At 50.2% G+C, this 21052-nt stretch overlaps 1 protein-coding gene across 1 annotated transcript; it reads left to right on the top strand.

Moving 5' to 3' along the window:
* The first annotated feature begins 499 nt into the window (after positions 1-499).
* NUAK2 (NUAK family kinase 2) lies at positions 500-20684 on the top strand. The gene is made up of 7 exons (XM_007523135.3): positions 500-853; positions 12771-12891; positions 15039-15190; positions 15471-15536; positions 16648-16767; positions 17274-17406; positions 18657-20684. The coding sequence occupies exons 1-7, from the start codon at positions 512-514 to the stop codon at positions 19706-19708; spliced, it is 1986 nt and encodes a 661-aa protein (XP_007523197.2). The 5' UTR covers positions 500-511; the 3' UTR covers positions 19709-20684.
* Positions 20685-21052: the final 368 nt, after the last annotated feature.

Genomic DNA, 21052 nt, shown 5'->3' with positions numbered 1-21052 from the left:
GAAACAGCTGTCTCCACAGCCCTCCCACTTGACTGGAGTCTGCCTCCATCCCTTCTCCTTCCCCCTTAAGATCTTAGAATGAATATGGATTTTAACTTGTGAAAGGCAAATTACCCTGATGGAGAAATACTTCAGTGCTTTGTTCCGCTTAGATTGTCCCCTTGCTACCTGAGAACACAGCACAACAGAAGGTCAACAGTCAGCTCTAGCCAGGATGGAGAAGCACTCAGAGCCAAGAACAGCTCCAGAGGCCCTCAGATTTCCAGACCGCAGTAGCACCAAGCCGCCAAATCACCTCCGCTGGGGTTCCCCACGATCCACGCCTGTCCCTCTGCGGCCTCGTGGGCGGGGCTCCCTTGACACCTTCCCGGCCCACAAGGAAGAAGGCGGAGCCGGAGGCGCGGCCGAACCAATGAAGGCGGCTCTGGTCACATGCCTCTAACCGGCAGACCAATGTGTGCGGAGGGGTGTGGCCGGGGCCTGGGCCACGAAGCGTTTATAACAACTTGGAATGCGGAGCTTTGCTGCAAGCAAACCTGCGATTTTTGAGTTCCCAGCTCCATCCCTCGCCGCGATGCAGAGCTCCCTCCAGCTCCCCATGGAGTCGCTAGTTTTCTCTGGGCGCCCGGGCCCCGCTCCCTCGGCCGCTGTCGCCGCCTCAGTGCTGGCCACCGACTTCCCCCGGCCTCTGGCCGACGGGCTCATCAAATCGCCCAAGCCCCTGATGAAGAAGCAGGCGGTGAAGCGGCACCACCACAAACACAACCTGCGTCACCGCTACGAGTTCCTGGAGACCCTGGGCAAGGGCACCTACGGCAAAGTGAAGAAGGCGCGGGAGAACTCTGGGCGCCTGGTGAGCGCACGTGTTGTGTGTGTGTGTGTGTGTGTGTGTGTGTGTGTGTGTGTGTGTGTGTGTGTGTGTGTGTGCATTTTTGTTTGTGCAAGACTCCTGCGCCTGAGAACCCGCAAACCAGCAACATGTGATGACTGCGAAGTAAAGTTGCTGGGGCGCATAGCGGACCAAGAGTGTCCTGTCTTGGGGGCGAGAAGGCTCCCCAGTAAAGAGAACACTTAGGTTGAATAGTGCTCTCAGGATAACGTGGAATGAGACGAGGAAGCAGAAGGCACCTGCTTTTCCTAGGGGCTAGTGGAGATAGCTGGATGAAAGAGCGGCGTGTCCAGTTCTTCAACTCGTTTCTAACTAGGCTAACTTGGCAGCCAGTGGGGTGGGCTTGACACTTAGGTTCTTTCCATCACCGAAACTGAATCAAAGTTTCATTCTGATGGGTTTGTATTGCGGGAAATGTGAAACCAGTCTCTGGCGCAAGATCCACTGTATCCAAGAGAACTTTGGGTTCTCAAGTCTTTCAGAAATAAGCCCTGTGAGCTGTGGTGGTGATAGTGGCAGTGGCAAGTATGTTTGACCTTGAGCAACTTATTTTCTTTCTGCAAAATGATGAAAATATAGCCTCCCTCGCCAGCAGATGTGGTGTTGCATGAAATCAAAATGAGCATCTAAATTGTGTGGAAAGGCCAGCTCTGAAAGGAGGCAAGCAGTGCCTCTCAAGCTTGAGTTTAATGTGTTTAGGAATCACCTGCGGTGTTTATATAAAACAATTATTTTCCGACTCCACACCCAGGAGTGCTTATTATGAAGTCTAGGATGGGGCCAAGTGATGTGCATTTTAGCAAGCCTTTTAGCACAGGTATGTAGGGATTATTGTGCCAGATCCTGTTGAGTGCTGGTTATGAGGCAGGTGTGTGTGTATGGGGGGGGGCGTATCAGCTAAGGAAGCTGTCACCTCCCCAAATTGTTTACTTCTGCAGCTAGTAGCTGGTTTGAAATCCCAACAAATCATTTCATTGGTGAAGGAGCTTGGATGCTGGAGAAAGGAGGTGGATTACGGCCCCTGAGTCTGTTTTTCCTGCTAAGGCCTGACACCCCTGTTGGCCGCTGCCAGGTTATGACTGTTGGGCAATCATTTACTTCCTGGCTTTCCTTCTCTTTCTCTTTCTATAAGGACGATGGCCCGGTGAGTCTCCAGTCTTGAGATTGCTGGGCCTGGCTTTGTCAGGGGATGAGCTGGAGAATAGCTACCCATCATGGTTCATAGCTTGAGCCCTTTATTGGGTGGGAAAATGGGGTCATGCATAGCAACTGGGGGTGCCCAGAAGCCAGAGAGCTTTGATTGAAGTTCAGAGGTTCCAGGAACCTTGACCCGAGTCACTGTGAGCAGGTGTGTATGTGTATGTGTATGAGAGAGAAAGACATCATTGATTCAGGAGTGAGATAAACCAGATTTCAGCTTTCAAGTCCCAGTGGCTATAGGCAGGGATTCTAGCTCTTATTACATCAGAACGGAGAGAATTCAAAAAGTCCTCTCTAGTCTCCTGGCTCACATTCAGGCACCAAGATCAGGCAGGTGGCAGCCACTCTGAAGTACTGAAGCCTTAGACTAAGGGCTGCTTGTGCTGGAAACCTGCCCTGGGGGCTGAAGGGGGTCTTCCCTCCTTCTTGAAGAGCAGCTTCCTGTTGTGTTGATGGCTTCTCCATTCTGCACAGCTCTCCTCTTCTCCGTTCCACCCCCATTCCTGCCGCTTCACTCTCCTCCTTGAAGGGACTCCCACATGGTGCTTCAGGACACTTCAGTGTAGAGAGAGGGGGCACGGAGCTGTCCAAGACTGTTCTGGAAGTGCACTGAGATTGTTGAGCAGTACTAAGAGATTGCTGGGGGGTGGGGAGAAGAGTGTTGGGAGTTAGGAGACTGCTGGTGGGAACTAGGAGATTGTTGGAGGGCTAATAGATTATTGGGGGCAAAGAGATTACTAGTGGGAGTTAGATGACTTGGTGGGACTAGGCAGTTGCTATTGGGGGCTAGGAGATAGTTAGGTTGGAGATTATTGGGTGCAGGAGATGGCTAGTGGGGTGAATAGATTGTTGGGGGACTAGATAGTTGTTGTGGGGGGAGGGCTAAGAGATTGCTGGTGGGGAGTAGGTTCACAGGAAAGGCTGCTGAGCCAGTCCCAGCCCAGTTCTCTACCTTTCTAGCACTTTCTATTCCCAGCCTGCCCAGATCAGAGCTCAGGGGCCAGATGGGGCTGCCTAGAAGGAGGGGCAGGTGGGCAGAACTAATGGCTACTCCAGCAGGGCATCAAAGGAAAAACAAATATTTGCTCTGGATCTTCTAGTGCATTCCTGGTTTCCAAAGGACACTTCCTCCTGGACTCTCCCCAGGCTCTGGTTATCCCTCCCCTGGCCTTGTAGTGGTGGAGCTCCTCAAAAGATTTGGGGTCTGCTTGGAGTCCTAACCTCCTAGGGGCACCAAGAGGGGCTAGAGTGGGGTCCTAGTGACATGGGGAGAGGGTGCTTCTCTCTTTTATATGTTGCATTGCTGGGGGGGGGATTTCAAAATGTTTAAACATGAATGAAATAGTCCTTCATTGACAAATGAGGAAACTGAGGCCTTGAGAGGCCATGACTTGTCCTGTGCTGGTTTCTGTCATGCCTGCAGCACTGCCTCCTGGCCTGACCACCCCAGACCCTGACTGATCAGGCTTGTGCTGTGCCAAGACTTGCCTGGCTGTGCAGCATCACCCCCCCACACACAAACACACACACACTTAGTAGGTGGGGTCATCCCCACTCCTGTACCTGGCCTATATTGAGGGAACCTGGTTTCCATGTGGTCAGCAGGGAGCCTGCCAGCTGGGTTGCCTCACCTGTAAAATGGAGATGAGACTGCTACCTCCTGGACTTCTCAGAGGATCAAATGGAATAATCTGTGGAAAGGGCTCAGCACAGCAGATGACATTTAAAGGCAGTGTCACTGTCCAAGTGAGGTCAGGTTTGACTAGACTCTACCCCCAATCCTGACCCCTGACCCTGTGCTGCCCAGAACAAAGGAATGGGCTGTGTTCAGCCTATCTCTTTTTTAAATTATTTATTTATTTATTTATTGGATAGAGACAGAGAAATCAAGAGGGAAGGGGGTGGAGAGCATGTGCATTGCTTCACTTCTTCTGAAGATTTCCCCCTGCAGGTGGGAACCAAGGGCTTGAATTCAGGTCCTTAGCACATTCATTCTCTTTAAACCAAACCACTTCGGTCTCTGTTTCTCTCCTCCAGCTCCTGCTCCAGAAAAGAGCTCCACTTCACCACCCCTCACTTCACCCCCAGCTACTCTGAGACTTTCTCTGTAGAGCAGAAGCCAGGGTTCACTGCACCTGCCTGCTTGCTCATCTGCAGGGAGGGCAGCTCCGGCTGCAGGCCACTCTTGTCCTTGGGCTCTGGCCAAACCACACGAGAGGGCTGGGCAGGGAAGCGCCTTGCCTAACAACCTGGCAGAGTGGGTAGGAGACTATCTTGGAGGGAGAGGGAGGGCACTGCATGGGCTTGGGAGAGGGGCTCAGTCTCTACTCAGAGCCCACTCAGATCTTCCTGCCTGGTTCTCCTGCAAGCTTGGTGGGCTGGTGAGTAGCCTGAAGACCCACCTCTGCCCTGCCAGACCCAGACCAGCCCAGACCCGCCCCACCTCCTCTCCCCAGTATCTAAGTGGGTCATCCTAAAGCTCCTTGCCTTCCAGACACTGCCTTCCAGACAGTGGCTGCTCAGGAATGGCCAGTGAGAGGCAAGTCCAACTCCAGGCCACTACTGTGACCAGAGGTGCTGAGCTTGCACCTTCTTTCTTGGCACTTGGAGCCAGAACTTCTAAGTTCTCTTTCTTTCTTTCCGCCAACATTATCACTGGGGCTTGGTGTCAACAAATCCACCACTCCTGGGAGTGTTTTTCTTTCTCCTTTATTTTATTTTACTTATATAGAAGCAGATAAACTGAGAGGGAAGTGGGAGAAAAAGAGTGAGAGAGACCTGTAGTACTACGTCACTACTCCATGAACCCCCCCACCCCACCCCAAAGGTAGGGACTAGGGGCTTGAGCTAGGGGTCCTTGCACATGGTAATGTGTGTGCTCTACTGAGTGTAACACCACCCAGCCCCCTTATTTTATTTCTCTTTTAAGATTTTTTTATTTATTTATGAGAGAGAGAATAAGAGCATTTCTCTGTTACATATGATGTTGGAGGTTGAACACAGGGCTTCATGCTTGAGAGTCCAATGCTTTATCCACAAGTCTTTTCCAAGACCTTTCTGCCCTCCTCTCCTGAGTCCAGATCACCCTTGGTTTGTGGTCCCAGGATAAGGGGAGGGAAGGAAGAAGTATTGAGCCAAATGAGCCCCAGCAGCTATCCCTCTGGCTTGTTTGTGTACCTATGAGTGGGATGGGGTGACTGGCATGCTCCCCAGCCTGATCCACAGCAGAGAGCAAGGCATCCCCTTCTCTGGGGGTAAGTAACAGAGAGCTGGAGGCAAGGCATCACCAAAGAACTTTTGTCTTTTGAGGTGGTGGTTTCTCCAGTCAACACTCCCCCATCTTGTGCCTAAACTGTTGGGAAACTTGGGAACCTAGCTATCAGTTTGCACCTTTCCAACATGTATCCCCTCAAGGGCAGGCAAGTCACTGGGGGTGAAATCCTGTAGGAATTTTGTTCAAGTCCATGATTATAGTACTTGGCTAGCTCCTTACTGGCTAGCAACCATGTCCCATTTCTGAAGCAACTCAGCAAAGAATACTAGAGTGTGGAAGGGAGCTTTTTTAGTGATTGTGATGTACAAATTCCTGAATGGCTCCTTTCTTCCTGGCCTCTGCTCCCACCTCTCTCCCTGCCTGGAATGCACTTGAAGGCCTTCCCTGGCCTCCCTCTCCTGCCTCAGCAGCCCCACTAAAGTTTTTTGTTCCCAGAGATGATTTTCCCTGTTCCCCTAGACAAAGAAATATCCAGGCAGGCAGGGTTATCCCTTGTGATGTTCATCATACTGAACTGGAGATGACATAATTGCCAATCCTTCTGTGGACCCAAGACTTTAATGCAAAAACTGTTTAAGTTTTTAAGCATTTTCTTTTGTATGGGAGTGAGAGAGAAAGGGGAGCAGAGCATACTTCCACCACTTAGGATGTTCAACTTGTTTTTGTCATTCTTCTTTTTGTGGGACTGAATCCCGGGTCTTACCCATACCAAGCATACATACTGAGCCACCTTCCTGGTCCATGTTCTGTCCAATTTTTTTCTGAATCCTTAACTTCTAGCAAGGTGCCAGGCACCTAGTAAGCATTCAGTTGATGTTTGAAGATCACATGTCCTTCATTTTTCAGATGAAAACTAGCTAGACCACTTAGCCTAATCATTTAAGTGGCTTGTCTTGCATGGCATAGTTTACAAAGGCTCACTGACTTGGTACTCAGTGGACATTTTACCACCCTTGTGCCTGGGTCTCCCACCTCTTCTGAGTAAGATGGCTATAGAATATATCATTGGGGGAGTCTGGCAGTAGTGCAGCAGGCTAAGGGCATGTGGCACAAAGCACAAGGACCCGCGTAAGGATCCCAGTTTGAGCCCCTGGCTCCCTACCTGCAGGGGAGTCGCTTCACAGGTGGTGAAGCAGGTCTGCAGGTGTCTATCTTTCTCTCCCCCATCTCTGTCTTCCCCTCCTCTCTCCATTTCTCTCTGTCCTATCCAACGACAATAATAATAATTACAACAATAAAACAACAAGCAGGGAATCAGGCAGTAGTGCAGCGGGTTAAGCGCAGGTGACGCCAAACGCAAGGACCGGTGAAAGGATCCCGGTTTGAGCCCCCGGCTCGCCGCCTGCAGGGGAGTTGCTTCACAGGCGGTGAAGCAGGTCTGCAGGCGTCTTTCTCTCCCCCTCTCAGTCTTCTCCTCCTCTCTCCATTTCTCTCTGTCCTAGCCAACAACAATGACATCAATAATAACTACAATAAAACAACAAGGGCAACAAAAGGGAATAAATGAATAAATATAAAAAAAATTTAAGTCTTTAAAAAAATAAATAAATAAAAATAAAACAAGGGCAACAAAAGGGAATAAATAAATAAATAAATAAAAACAAGGGCAACAAAAAGGAAAATAAATAAATGTTAAAAAGAGAAAGAATATATCATTGGAAGGTGAAGACTTTTAGAGAGTAAAAAGGCATTATTACTGGAAGTTGGGTGGTAGCACAGTGGGTTAAGCACAGGTGGCTCAAAGCGCAAGGACTGATGTAAGGATCCCGGTCGAGCCCCCAGCTCCCCAACTGCAAGGGAGTCGCTTCACAAGTGGTGAAGCACGTCTGCAGGTGTCTATCTTTCTCTCCCCCTCTCTGTCTTCCCCTCCTCTCTCCATTTCTCTCTCCATTTCTATCCAACAACAATGACACCAATAACAACAACAATAAAAACTACAACAATAAAAAGTAAGGGCAACAAAAGGAAATAAATAAATATTTTTTTTAAATGTTAAAGGCATTATTAATAATCTTGCCTGTATGAGCAAGGGTTGGCTCAAGTCCATTCACCTCTGGGTGATCTATTCTATGCTCCTTGGCCCCAGTCACTATACTTTATTCTGGGGCATGGCTGCTCAGCTATCTTGCAAGTGAGAACAAAGATTCCGCAAAAATTAGTTCTCAGAACCAAGGTTGACTCTCCACCCTTGCCTGAGAAGGATAGAGTATCTTATCTGGGCTGTTAGTCTGGGAATGGCCCAGTAACTTCATCAATAAATATTTGTAGCACAAGCTCATCAGTAAACAATTGTGGGGTGTTCTCTTTGTGTTGAGTGCTGTCTGGGCCTGAGCAGCTGCTGTGTCTATTTTACCAAAGAGAACAGCCCCAGGGGGTGGGGGAGTAGCCCCACCAGGTCAGTGATAAAGCACTCTCCTTGTCTGTCATCTGCTTGGGGACTAGTAGAAAACTGATGACATAAACTGTTTCCTTCTTGGAAAGTGTCAGACTAACTGCTCTCTAGGACCTAACTAAGGTGGTTAACTGAGGGCCCTGCGCCTTACATTCCTTTACCTTCTGAGGCCAGAACACTGAGGACTAACACCTCTGATTTAGAATCATAGACCTGGAACTCAAATGGGTATCACCTTTATGCCTGGGTCTCCCACTCTTTTGAGTAAGGTGGAAAAAATGGGCAGTAGGGTTCAACTAAGTTAAATTTATTTTATTTTAACAAAAGAGCTCTGCTCAATTCTTGCTTCTTATAATACAAGGGATTGAACCTGGCATCTCTGGTACTCTGGCATGAAAGCCTTGTGCACATCTGTGTTTGCCTCCATGGCCCTGCCCTTTTTTTTTTTTTTTAAGATTTTTATTTCTTTATTCGTAAGAAAGATAGGGAGGGAGAGAGAAAGAACTAAACATCACTCTAGAACATGTGCTGCTGGGGATTGAACTCAGCACCTCATGCTTGAGAGTCCAATGCCTTATACACTGTGCCACCTCCCAGACCACAAGACCCTGCCTTTTTTTTAAATTTTTAAAAATATTTATGTCCTTTTGTTGCCCTTGTTTTACTGTTGTAGTTATTGTTGTTGTTATTGATGTCATTGTTGGATAGGACAGAGAAAAACGGAGAGAGGAGGGGAAGACAGAGAGGGGGAGAGAAAGACACCTGCAGACCTGCTTGACCGCCTGTGGAGCGACTCCCGCTGCACATGGGGAGCTGGGGCTTGAACCAGAATCCTTATGCCAGTCCTTGCACTTTGCACCACGTGCGCTACCTGACTCCCAAGGCCCTGCCTTTTTAAAAACTCATTTCTTTTATGCCTTATTTTCTTCAGAGCTCTTCCCCTATGCCTATGCTATTCATCTCATTGTTGTATGTTTTTATGTGCAAGATATGTCTGGTTTTGTGTGTGTAACAGACTCTCAAATGTTTGTTTCATTATCTAGATAACTGATTTATGTATGATTGTTTTTATCATCAGAACAAGTTTATGAGACTTTATCTCCAAGGAGCTCATAGCATTGCAACTGTTATCTAATTTTAAAATAGCAAAGAACTTTCCTAGCCAGAAAGGTAGTTCAGGAGGTGGGTAGAGAACAGGACTTGCAAGCATGGGGCCCTGTCTTCCATCCCAGACACCATAATATGCCAGATCAGTGCTTTGCTCTCAGTCTGTCTCATTAAATAAATAATTGGGGGCCAGGTGGTAGCATAGCAGGTTAAGGGCATATGGTGCAAAGTGCAAGGACCAGCTCAAGGATCCTGGCTCAAGCCCCCAGCTCCACACCCACAGGAGAGTCACTTTGCAAGAGGTGAAGCAGGTCTGCAGGTGTCTATCTTTCTCTCCCCCTCTCTGTCTTCCCTTCCTCTATCGATTTCTCTCTGTCTTATCCAACAACAATGACAACAATAGCAACAACAACAAGAGCAACAAAAGGGAAAAAATAGCCTCCAGGCCAGGAGCAGTGGATTTGTAGTGCAGGAACCAAGCCCCAGCAATAACCCTGGAGACAAAAAAAAAGAAATAAAGAAATAATTAAGCAAAGAGCTTATGTTATAACATACAAGGACCTTAGGGGGCAGGGAGGGAAAGCTTCCTGAGTGGTGAGGCAGTGCTGCAGATGTCTTCTTCTTTTTCCCACACTATCTCTCCCTTCCCTCTTGATTTTTTCCTCTGTGTTTATCTAATAAATAAATAAAATGTTTTAAATGTGTCCCTTAATAAATAAAAATAAGCAAAGTAAATAGGTTTAAAAAGAAAATAACTAGTCTATTAAGTCCCCCCTTCAGGGAGAAGGGTGTGCATATTGAATCCAGAAGAGAGAGGTACCTCCTAGTTGTAGGATTCACACACACACACACGCACATGCACACACACACACACACACACACACACGCACATGCACACACACACACACACACACATGCACACACAAACACACACACACACACACACACACACACAGATTCCTTACATCTGCCCCACCAAGCCTGAGAGGTGTCTGCTTAACACATTTGGTTGGTTTGTATCCCGAGGGGTGGGGGTGTGGAGAGAGGACCTGAGGAGCAGCTGCTGCCTGGGCCTCTCCTGCATCTCAGAGATGAGGCTCCCTGGTGACCTGCCCTTATTGTCCGTGCCGCCTTGCTCACTGAGGGCTGGCGGCTGGGCCTCCCCTTTTCAGGGATGCAGCGCCGGGGGCGGAGCAGGGCGGGAGGGCACGCCATCCCCGGCCGTTGCTGGGGTGACCGGGCCACTGCTTTGTGAGCAGCTTCTCTTACGGGATGGCCCTGTTCCGCATTCTTGTCCGATGGGGAACTCTGCCTAGCCGCCCCGCTGTTCTGAGAGCCCGAAGCCATTGTCTGCGTCCACAGCCCTGTGAAAGGGGGGATTAGAGGCCCCTCCCTCGAGCTGGGGCTTCCTTTCTTCTGTCTCCTTTTGAACCTTGAAGGCAGGCAAACCCTCCTGGGAAACTGAATGAGACCTGTTTACCTCAAATTTCTCTTAGCTTGCTGTCTCCAGTGAAGAGGAAAACTGGTATTTACCGTCCACTGACGTCCTTACACAGGCCTTGTCAGGAACTGACCAGCCCTGCGACATCTTCCCCACCCCCACGGGCACCCCTGCCAGCCTGTGGGCCTGGCTTCCCTGCAGCTTTTCTCACAGAGCCAACGGGCGGGGAAAGCACCTCAGATACCTTGGCTCAGCCTGTTTATTCCAAGAACAGAAAACACAAGCACCCCAATGGGGACAGCCCCAGAACCTGCAGGTGAACTCTGGGTCCCAGACTTGCTCAGGTGTTACTCTCCTTTTTCTGTCACCCTCACTGCTGAGGGCTGGGGGTGGAGCCGAGAAAGTGACTGGGTTTTGCCTCAGCTGCATCTTGGCAGTTCTCTCCATTTCCTCTTGCTTCACTCCACCCTTCCTGAGCCACACAACAGCCAGAGGCTTTAATCCTTATATGGCATTTTCACCTTTAAAGACAGTAGTGAGGAGTTGGGCGGTAGCACAGCAGGTTGAAGCACAAGGACCAGATTAAGGATCCCGGTTTGAGCCCTGGCTCCCTACCTGCAGTGCAGTCACTTCACGGGCAGTGAAGCAGGTCTGCAGGTGTCTATCTTTCTCTCCCCTTCTCTGTCTTCTCCTCCTCTCTCCATTTCTCTCTGTCCTATCCAATAACAACATCAATAGCAACAACAATAAAACAACAAGGGCAACAAAAAGGAATAAATAAATATAAAAAATTTTTTAAAAGACCATAGGGCAGCTCTGGTTCTGTGTTTGTTTGTTGCTGGGGAAGTCACAGTCTTCATTCAGACTGAAGAGAATACCATAATAGTGCTATCTCCACCATTTATGGATGGTTGTTTTGGGCATGGTAGAATGTATATAACATCATGTTTATAATCTTTTTCCCCTTTTTAAAATTTATTTTATTTATTCCCTTTTTTTCCCTGTTGTTTTATTGTTGTAGTTATTATTGTTGTTATTGATGTCGTCATTGTTGGATAGGACAGAGAGAAATGGAGAGAAGAGAGGAAGACAGAGAGGAGAAGAGGAAGATAGATACCTGCAAACCTGTTTCACTGCCTGTGAAGTGACTCCCTTGCAGGTGGGGAGCCGGGGGCTTGAACCGGGATCCTTATGCTGGTCTATTAACACTTTGTGCCACTTGCGCTTAACCTGCTGTGCTACCGCCTGGCTCCCCCATGTTTATAATCTTAAGTGTGCGATGCAGTCACCTATTAGGCACACTCACAGTGTGGTGCAGCCATCACTATTATCTGTTACCAAAGCCCTTTTATCCCTCCAAACAGAAGTTCTGGGCCTACTAAGCAATCATTTCCCCCACCCCACCATTCCTACTACCGATAACCTGTATTTCTGTCTGTCAATTTATCCATTCTAATTTCCTATACAAATGAAACAGTACATTTGTCCTTGTATTTGGCTTATGTTATTGACATAGTGATTTCAGGATTCATTGATATTTTTTATCACCAGGGTTATCCCTGGGGCTCAGTGCCCACACAACTCGACCACTCCTGGCTGCTTTCCCCCACCCCCAATCTAAATAAAAGGATGAAACATATAAAAAAGGACAAATATAGTGGGACTGGGTGGTGGCACAGCTGCTTGAGTGCATAGGTTACAATTCACAAGGACCCGGGTTCAAACCCCCAGTCCCCACCTGCAGGAGGAAAGCTTAACGAGTGGTGAAGCAGTTGCAGGTGACTCTCTTCCTCTTTATCACCCCCTTCCCTCTCAATTTGTGGCTGTCTCTATCCAAAAAAGGTAATTTTTTTTTTAATTTTAAAAAGAGAGAGAGAGAGAAGGAGGGCTACAGGGAGAGTGCCAGAAGAAAGATGCCAAAACACCACTCCATTGCCATGAAGCTCCCTGCCCTCCGCTCCATGCACCATCCCAGGTCCCCATGCAAGGTGAAGTGTACACGCTCTTCAGATAAGCTCTCTGCTGGTCCCTGCCTGGTTTATTAATTTTCACAACTGTTGGTGTGTGATTTGAGCAGGCCATTTTAAGTTTCCCCCCCCAGCCCCCACCTCCTCACTGTGAAGGTCAGTAGGCAAAGCAATCTTTGTGCTCACAGTGCAGCAAATTGCTTATAAGTCCTAAAGCACCAGCCTTAGGAGTGAAGCGGGTTACCTTCTTGCTTCATCTGGGAACTCTGAATAAGTTCTGTCCTGTTACATGGGCTGCAGCATCCCAGCTGGGGACCCTCTCTAGAAAAGGGGTCTCCAGCCCCTCTGCACCCTGTGCTGATGAAGGCTGGCAGGGTGTCTAGGTATGCCATGGTCAGTGTAGCCAGCTGTCCAAGGGTAGCTCCCCCAGGGTACCCTCCTCAGGTCTGCCCTGCTCTGCTAAGCCTCTCTTCTCACTTGCCTGCATTCTCTGCTCCCAGGTGGCCATCAAGTCAATCCGGAAAGACAGAATCAAAGATGAGCAGGACCTGCTACACATTCGGAGAGAGATTGAAATCATGTCTTCACTCAACCACCCCCACATCATCGCCATCCACGAAGGTACGGAGTTTGGGTGGTTGAAGCCAAAGCTGTGTGTGTGTGTGTGTATGTGTGTGTGTGTGTGTGTGTGTGTAACAACTATCAGAAGAGATGACACCAAGGAGTTAGAAAGAAACATATAGGTGTTACAGCTGGCTAAAAGTTGAGTTTGAAAGCCAGTTGGATGACTTTTGGCAACTGATTAAATCTAGTCTTGGGCTTCAGTTCCTCACTGAAACTGGGTTGCCCTTTGGCATCACAGAATAAGTTACAGAGTTCAAATCAAATGCCACTCAGTTCTTCTTGGCTCATAAGAGGAACCCAGTGGATTGGAGGTTTGTTGTTGTCATTGCTATTGTTAGGCTTCCCAGACTTGAGCACTACCTCCTCTGTTGCCCCCATGAGATTCTCAGCAATCCGGGGGAGGCTGCAATATACATAGAGGTACACCTGTCTGAGGTATGTGGGTGCTATTCTTCATAGAACCTAAGAGTCAGTCTCCGACAATCTGTCCTGTAATCTGAATCATTCCCGCAGGAGGCTGGCCATTGCCTTCTTCCCTTGTCTCTCCCATCCTTTTCTTAGTCTGACATCAGTGCTGGTGTTCCACTCCAGCTGCCCTGCTCCTTGTGATCCAGACAACAAAGTGAGCAAGAAAGGGTGATGAGGGAATGAGGAGGAGCATCCTCCCACATGTACCTGTCTGCTCTGAGACTTTACATAATAGCAGCACGATGAGCAGTGAGGGGTAGCAGAAGCCAGGAAGAGTGGGGAGGGAGTCTGAAGTTCTTTTCTGCCCCTGCTCTGAGTATTCTTGGTGGGAAGTAAGAAAAGTAAGTCTCCTATTTTGGGGCCAGCCACAGGAAGATTACGGTAGAGCTGCTGGTATGGCCCTGTGGCCTGAGCCTGTCCCATGAGGAGTCCAAGCAAGTGGCTGAGAAGGCTAATTGTGTCTCTGTACATTTCCCTAGGGTAGAGTGGGCGAGTGACAGAGGGTTGGTTAAGCCAGGCTGGACTTAGTGATTGGTGTGTGTGTGTGTGTGTGTGTGTGTGTGTGTGTGTGTGTGTGTGTCTCCCCCACACCCATATCTCCATCTAAGTCTGAAATCTGAACTTTGATGTTTGGGATGTGGCTAGTTCTCTAGCTTTTGACTTAGTAGTCAAAGGGACTTCACAGTTACTCTGTATTTGGCAGGACTCCCCTAGGCCTGCCCCCTTCCTGCTACAGGGATCAGGAGAGGTGTCCTGACAGTATCTCCAGTCCAGGGCACTGACCTCTCATCTAGGAGCGCCAATAATGGGCCCTGGTTAGCTGCTGACCCCACTTCCATGGCACAAAGTGTGCATGCACCCCTGCAGAAATATGGGGGACCTCAGGAGTAAAGTCTCACCTAGATACCCCCAGAGGGCCAGCATGGGCCATGGCCACCCACTCATGCCATCTTTAGGGGAAGTCCAGTCCTTCTGGTCAAGCACCCAACTGCCTGGGAGTTAGGAGTCCTCTTAACTAAGTCTCTTCCCTGAGTTGTTTCTCACAGACGAAACAGCAATTGCTCTGGGGCTGGCCCAGCAGGCCAGACTCATGGAACCCGTTTGACACAAAGATGCAATGTCATGGGTGTACAGGCTTTGACACGTACCCAGCTGAAGGACCAGTTTGGTGAACCAGCCATTTCCCTACCTTTCCAAGCGGGTGGAGCTAGAACAAGGCCTGGGGTGGCAAGAGGGCCCTTCCTGTGTGTGGAGGTGGTCCGGCTATGGCAAGATCGTGGCCAGGGACCCAGATAGTCAGCTGGCAAATAGTCCTTCATTATTTCTACATACAAAGCCCAGACCTGGATACTCTACCTAAGTAGCAAAGACATTGAGGATGGTGAATAGCTAAGGGTCCTTAGTACTTCTAAGTTTGTAAACCACCTTTGTGTGCCTTTAACCCTCTTCTGACCTTCAAGGCAGGTGCTACTACAGGCATTATGTTTCAAGTATAAAGTAGAGCCTGTCCTCTGAGTCGTGGCCACTGGGATACATGCTTCTGAGTCCCCCAGAGTGCCTCTTTCACCATCAGCAGGCAGTCTAAAGGGAGGGTCTGTGGAGCTAAGGTCTGGGAGGAGCCCCCGGGCTCAGGGGAGGAGCCTGCCTTGACATCCATCTGCCTTGCTCTGCCCCAGTGTTTGAGAACAGCAGCAAGATTGTGATTGTCATGGAGTATGCCAGCCGGGGCGACCTGTACGATTACATCAGTGAGCGACAGCATCTGAGTGAGCGTGACGCTCGCCATTTCTTCCGGCAGATCATCTCGGCCGTGCACTATTGCCACCAGGTGAGCCTTCTCCCACCCCAAGGCTGTGCTTCCAGGTATATAATCCTCTGGGCTCTGGGGCTGGCTTGCACCTGAGAGAGAGCCAAGGCTTGCCCAGGATCACACAGGGAGGGGGGAGTGAGGGGCAGAGATAACTCAGCATCTAAGAATCGTGTGGGTTTTCAGTTTCTCAGTCTGACTCTGCTCACTCCCACCTGGCCCTTTTGTATTTACCCCACATTTAAAATTTTCCCTCCATTCTCAGTTACCTTCCTTTGACCCTTGTCCTTCCCTCTTTCAGAATGGAGTTGTCCATCGAGATCTCAAGCTGGAAAACATCCTTATAGATGCCAATGGAAATATCAAGGTGAGCCCCACTTCTTATTTCTGGCAGCTCCCCAGCCTGTCTGTACTGTGCCTGCCAAGTATCCCAAAGCTCACAGATTAGGGGGTTCCAGAAGGAACCAGGCAAAGCTCAGACCACCTATCAGCCATCCACTCCAGCACCTTTTATGGCAGGAAAACCACTTCCAAGGAAAGGGGTGACTTATACTAGGTCCTGTGGGCAACAAGTGACTGAGCCTGGGCTAGAGCCAAGGTCAGCCTGTGCAGTTATAAGGGTGACAAGCATCCTTATGTCAGCTTGGCCTCTGCTCACAGCCCTGACATGGGCAGGGAGGACGTGGCCATGGCATGAGCTCTTCTCTGCACCTGCATCACATACACACTCACACATGCAGGTGCATTTTACTTTGTGACAGTCAGCTGGCCCCTGGCACCTGTTCCCACAGACCCTGCATTCCAGCACCAGCTTCCTGCAGCTGCTGAATTTCCAGGTCCTCTGAGTTAAATTTAGGTCTGGGTAGTGCAGGTTGATAAGAGTAGACTCAGCTCTCTGCCACCCATCTTCCTCAGCCCTTCAGTGGCCTCTGAGCCATGCCCCAAGGTGCCCTGGACCTGAGTTCATTCTCCTCATCCAGCCATTTCCTGGATTGGGCAGGGCTCACTTTGATGCTGACAGGTGGAGGGGCACCAGGTCCCAGAAAGCAACACAGGCTAATAGGCACGAACTTTCCCATCCTAGCGATCATTGACCTTGTTATGGGCTCTGCCTAGTAACAGTTTGATAAGAGGTCAATAAAGCCATAAACGAAGGAGCCAGAGGGAAAGCACCTCCCTTGTCACATATGACACCTGCTGGAGGTGAAGGGGTCAGGCTTTATCTGACAGTTCTTGGGGGAAGGGGTCTCTGGGGCATGAGAAGTGGGACTGGGGCCCCTTGAACCCTAGTACCAGGTGGCTGGGGAGGTCCTATAAGATGTCACCCTCCTGGGCTATAACCATGGCCCCATCTATGCTCTGTGTGGGGCTAGAGATTACAGACTCCCTTTCCTCCTTCTGGGATGGTGTGGATGGACAACTAAAGAACTGCCAGGACTTGGGGTGACCACTGCCCATGTTTCATTCACCCCCCACAGATCGCAGACTTTGGCCTCTCCAACCTCTACCACCAAGACAAGCTTCTGCAGACTTTCTGTGGGAGCCCCCTCTATGCCTCCCCCGAAATTGTTAATGGGAAGCCCTACACAGGCCCTGAGGTGAGTCTGAAACCCCTCCCCCCCCACACACACACAGTCTGTAGCTACTGTGGTTGAGATCCTGGTGGGCAGGTTGATTAGAGTTCTAGCCAGTTCCCTTCTCAGAACACAGAACTCAGAAATGCACACACACACACACAGAGAGAGAGAGATTGTTGAAATCAACTAGATCTCTAGCCAGGTGTTGTAAGTTTGCTAATTACAACTGAGGTCTCAGGATGCCCATTCCAGCTCTGGCCCCCTCCCTTACACAGTCACTCTATCCTGACCCAGAGGGGAGCTCGCACCACTGCTTGTGGTTGCCTCTCTGCCCCTGGGGGTGTGATTGACAGCATCTCTTCCTATGAACCTTAGGCCCTTCTGCAGGGTCACCTCTTTTTTCCAGGGCATGAGAGGTAAGTGGTCCTTAGATGCCCTGGTCCCTGGGTCCCCCAATATGTAGGTAGTGTTTTATTTTCCATGATACCCTAGCTGATCCTCCCTCCTATACTCCCTCCTTCTCTCAGGTGGACAGCTGGTCTCTGGGCGTCCTCCTGTACATCCTGGTGCATGGCACCATGCCCTTTGATGGACAGGACCACAAGACGCTGGTGAAACAGATCAGTAGTGGGGCCTACCGGGAGCCACCAAAGCCCTCCGGTGAGTGACAAGATAAGATTCCTCATCCAGGCCCTGGTGTCCTCCCTGGCTCCCAGGGAACCAAGTGCAGAGGCAGCACTCAAGTGAAGAGGGCATGGGTGTGTGGCAGCCCCTGAACAGTTTCCTGAGCTGCCCCACCCACTCCTGCTGTCATCTCTGCCTCCAGTGACTTGGCCTCCCAGAGGGAGGGGCCTCAGGCATGTCTGCTCTCGCTGTGAACTGTGTGTGTGGAGAGGTCACTCTGAGATCATTTTTTGCTGCAGTCATCTCTTCTGTCCTCACACTTAGCAATTTTCCTGTAGGGTCAGAAAGAGAGCTCACTGGGTAGGGCCCAGGCTTGAGTCCTGGCACCATATGGAGAGTGCTAGGGCACTGAGGGAAGCTCCAGCAATATAGCATTTCTCTCACTCTGAGTTAAAAAGTGGCCCAGAGCAATGAATGAATGCATGCATGTATGATGTCCTCACTCCACAAAAAGAAGGAGGAGGAGGAGAAGGGAAATCTTTTTGTCTTTTCACACTTGATGAAAGCTGGAAGGGTGTAAAAACTTGCAGTTTTCCCTTGAACAGTGGCTCCATTCTTCTAATCCTAGGCACTGCTTGTGTTATAGTGATGCTCTGATCCTCTCTTTCTCTCTCATAAATCAATATTGGAAGAGTAATAAGAAAGATTCAGGTGGTGGTGCACCAGGATGAATGCACAGTGCACAGGATCCAGTTTCAAGCCCCCAGTCTCCATCTGTAGGGGGAAGCTTCACAAGCAGTGAAGCAGGTCTGCTGGTGTCTCTTTCTCTCTCCCTCTCTATCTCCCCTTCTCCCCTCAAGTTCTTTGTATTATCCAATAAAAATTAAATAATAATAATAAGTAAAAAAGAAGCAAAGAAGTCTGGGGAGCAGAGTGATTCCACAAAAGACTCTCATGCCTGAGGCTCTGTGACCCCAGGTTTAATCCTTAGGACCACCATAAGCCAGCAATGAACAATGCTCTGGTCTCTTTCTTTCTGAAAGGAAGAAAGGCATACTAACATCCATCAAGGCTCATGATGTGAAGGAAGGGGACTTTGGGGGGGGGGGGAAGAAGAGGAAACCGGCATTCACCCCAGCAGAGTTGGAGCCTATGACATCAGGAATCTGGTATGAGTGACACCCCTGACACAAGAAGGAGCCATGTTTTAGCTAATACGGGGGTCCACCCATGGGGTGTTCATTCTCCTGGCCACCAACCTGAAGTCCTCATCCTTTGTCTTCCAGATGCCTGTGGCCTGATCCGGTGGCTGCTCATGGTGAACCCCACCCGCCGGGCCACCCTGGAAGATGTGGCCAGTCACTGGTGGGTCAACTGGGGCTATGCCACCCATGTAGGAGAGCAGGAGGCACCACACGAGGCAGGGCACCCTGGTGGGGAGTCAGGCCGAGCCTCCATGGCCGACTGGCTGCGGCGTTCCTCTCGGCCACTCCTGGAGAATGGGGCCCGTGTGTGCAGCTTCTTCAAGCAGCATGTGCCTGGGGGGGGGACTGCTACCCCTGGCCTGGAGCGCCAGCACTCACTCAAGAAGTCCCGCAAAGAGAACGACATGGCTCAGACCCTGCAGGGGGATGCCAACGAGGACCCCCCTCGCCTCAGCAAGGCCAAGCTGCCCAAGGGCATCCTCAAAAAGACCCCCCTCTCCTCAGAGGGATCTGGGAAAGACTCAGAGCTGAGCCCGGTGCCCTCAGAGCTGGCTCCCCAGGTAGCTCCCCTGCTCCCCAAGAAGGGTATTCTCAAGAAGGCCCGGCAGCGTGAGTCAGGCTACTACTCCTCTCCAGAGCCCAGCGAGTCTGGGGAGCTTCTGGACTCAGGTGACGTGTTTGTGGGTGGGGACCCAGAGGAGCCCAAGCCCCCCCAGCCCTCAGGGCTGCTCAGGCATCGCAAGGGCATCCTCAAACACAATGGCAAGTTCTCCTGCACCACCCTGGACCTCCCTGGTCCTGCCACCTTTGGCTCCCTGGACCAACTGGCCACCCCTCACCCTGCTGCCCCAGCCAGCCGCCCCTCAGGGGCTGTGAGCGAGGACAGCATCCTGTCCTCTGAGTCCTTCGACCAGCTAGACCTGCCCGAGCGGCTTGAGCCCCTGCTGCGGGGCTGTGTGTCTGTGGACAACCTTAGGGGCCTAGAGGAGCCCCCCTCGGAGACCCCAGGGATCAGGGGCCTGAGGCGCTGGCGGCAGGACTCCCTGGGAGACAGCTGCTTCTCCCTCATGGACTGCCAAGAGGTGACTGATGTCTACCGACAGGGACTAAGAACCTATTCAAAACTCACCTGATGTGGGGATGGTCCTTCCCCCACCTGGGGCAGGTTCTAAGCTGCATCATGAGGAAAGGCGGCCACCTCAGCGGCCTCCTGGGGCCAGCCTCCCCAGCCAGCAAGGCTGAGATGGTTTGCGACTGAGCCTCAGAGAGGGCTGATGTGGGAAGTAGGTGAGCCAAGGACATTGATGGCTCGGTATCTCCAGCCCTAGAGGGGAGACAGTAGTTGAGTGGAAGGTTAGTGACCCAGGCCAGGCTGCCTGTGCCTTGTACCCTCACACCCTCAGAAGATCCAGGCCCAGTTCCTCCTTTATACTGAGTAGGTATGTTTTCTTCAAGGTGGAAATGGAAATGCCTCACAGTCCCATCTCATCCCCGCCCACTGAAACTGAAATGTACTAGCCCCATCCCACCCCCAGAGTTCCTGGGGTACCCTAGCTGCAAGAGGATAATCACCTGCCTCCTCAAAGATTTCTCCCCATCCTCTGAACCATGCACCAGCCTGATAGAGTTGTTGCTCTGAATCTTCAAGACTTGAAAAGGCTCAGGCTGCAATGGGACTGTACCTCAGGGGGCTCAGGTTCCCCCCAGAGCCCACCTTGGACCTCAGAGACTGCACTCTGGCCTCCATGCTTCCCTTGCTACCGAGCTGATGTGGCTATTTCCACGGGCTGGCCAGGCATGGAGTGCACTTATTTATTTTCATGTGTTCAGTTGTTCTGTGTTGCTGTGTTTATAAGTGAATCTTGCTGTCTTCAATAATGTGAATACAATGTTCTGGGGAAAATACACTGTGAGCTTTCAAGTTTTGTGTACAAAGTGATGTTTTTGCCATGATTCTCTACTCATTGGGGGGGTGGGAGGTATGTGTAGAAATCCACCTATCTGGTTATCTCTTCCATACCCTGATTCTGTCTGCCCCATGGTCTATCTTCCTGCCCAGAATGACCAAAAATACCCACTCCATTAAAAATCACAACAGTGACTAGAAAAGGTCTTTGAGTCTTCTCTTATCTATTTTACTTCCATGGGCTGCCTTAGTGGGAAAGAATGCATGCTTAATAGAAGCTGATCACAAGTGTGCCACCGCCTAGCCCCAGAAAAAAATAAATTTCAAAAAGTCACAAGTACCTCATATGTAGTGCAGTGACTAGAGCATTGAGGTGACTAGAGCATGAGGTTCCCAAATTTGACCCTCTCAATATTGCCTTGCCACAGTGATGCTCTGCTTATCATTCCTTTTTTGATATCTAATTTACTTATTGGATAAAGACAGAAAGTGAAGGGAAAGGGGGGAGATAGAGGGAAAGACAAAGAGACACCTGCAACACTGTTTCTTTCACCAGTTGTGTAACATCCCC

Source organism: Erinaceus europaeus, chromosome 19, assembly GCF_950295315.1.
Source record: "Erinaceus europaeus chromosome 19, mEriEur2.1, whole genome shotgun sequence".
NCBI lineage: Eukaryota > Metazoa > Chordata > Mammalia > Eulipotyphla > Erinaceidae > Erinaceus > Erinaceus europaeus.
This window is presented reverse-complemented; position numbering and strand designations above follow the sequence as displayed.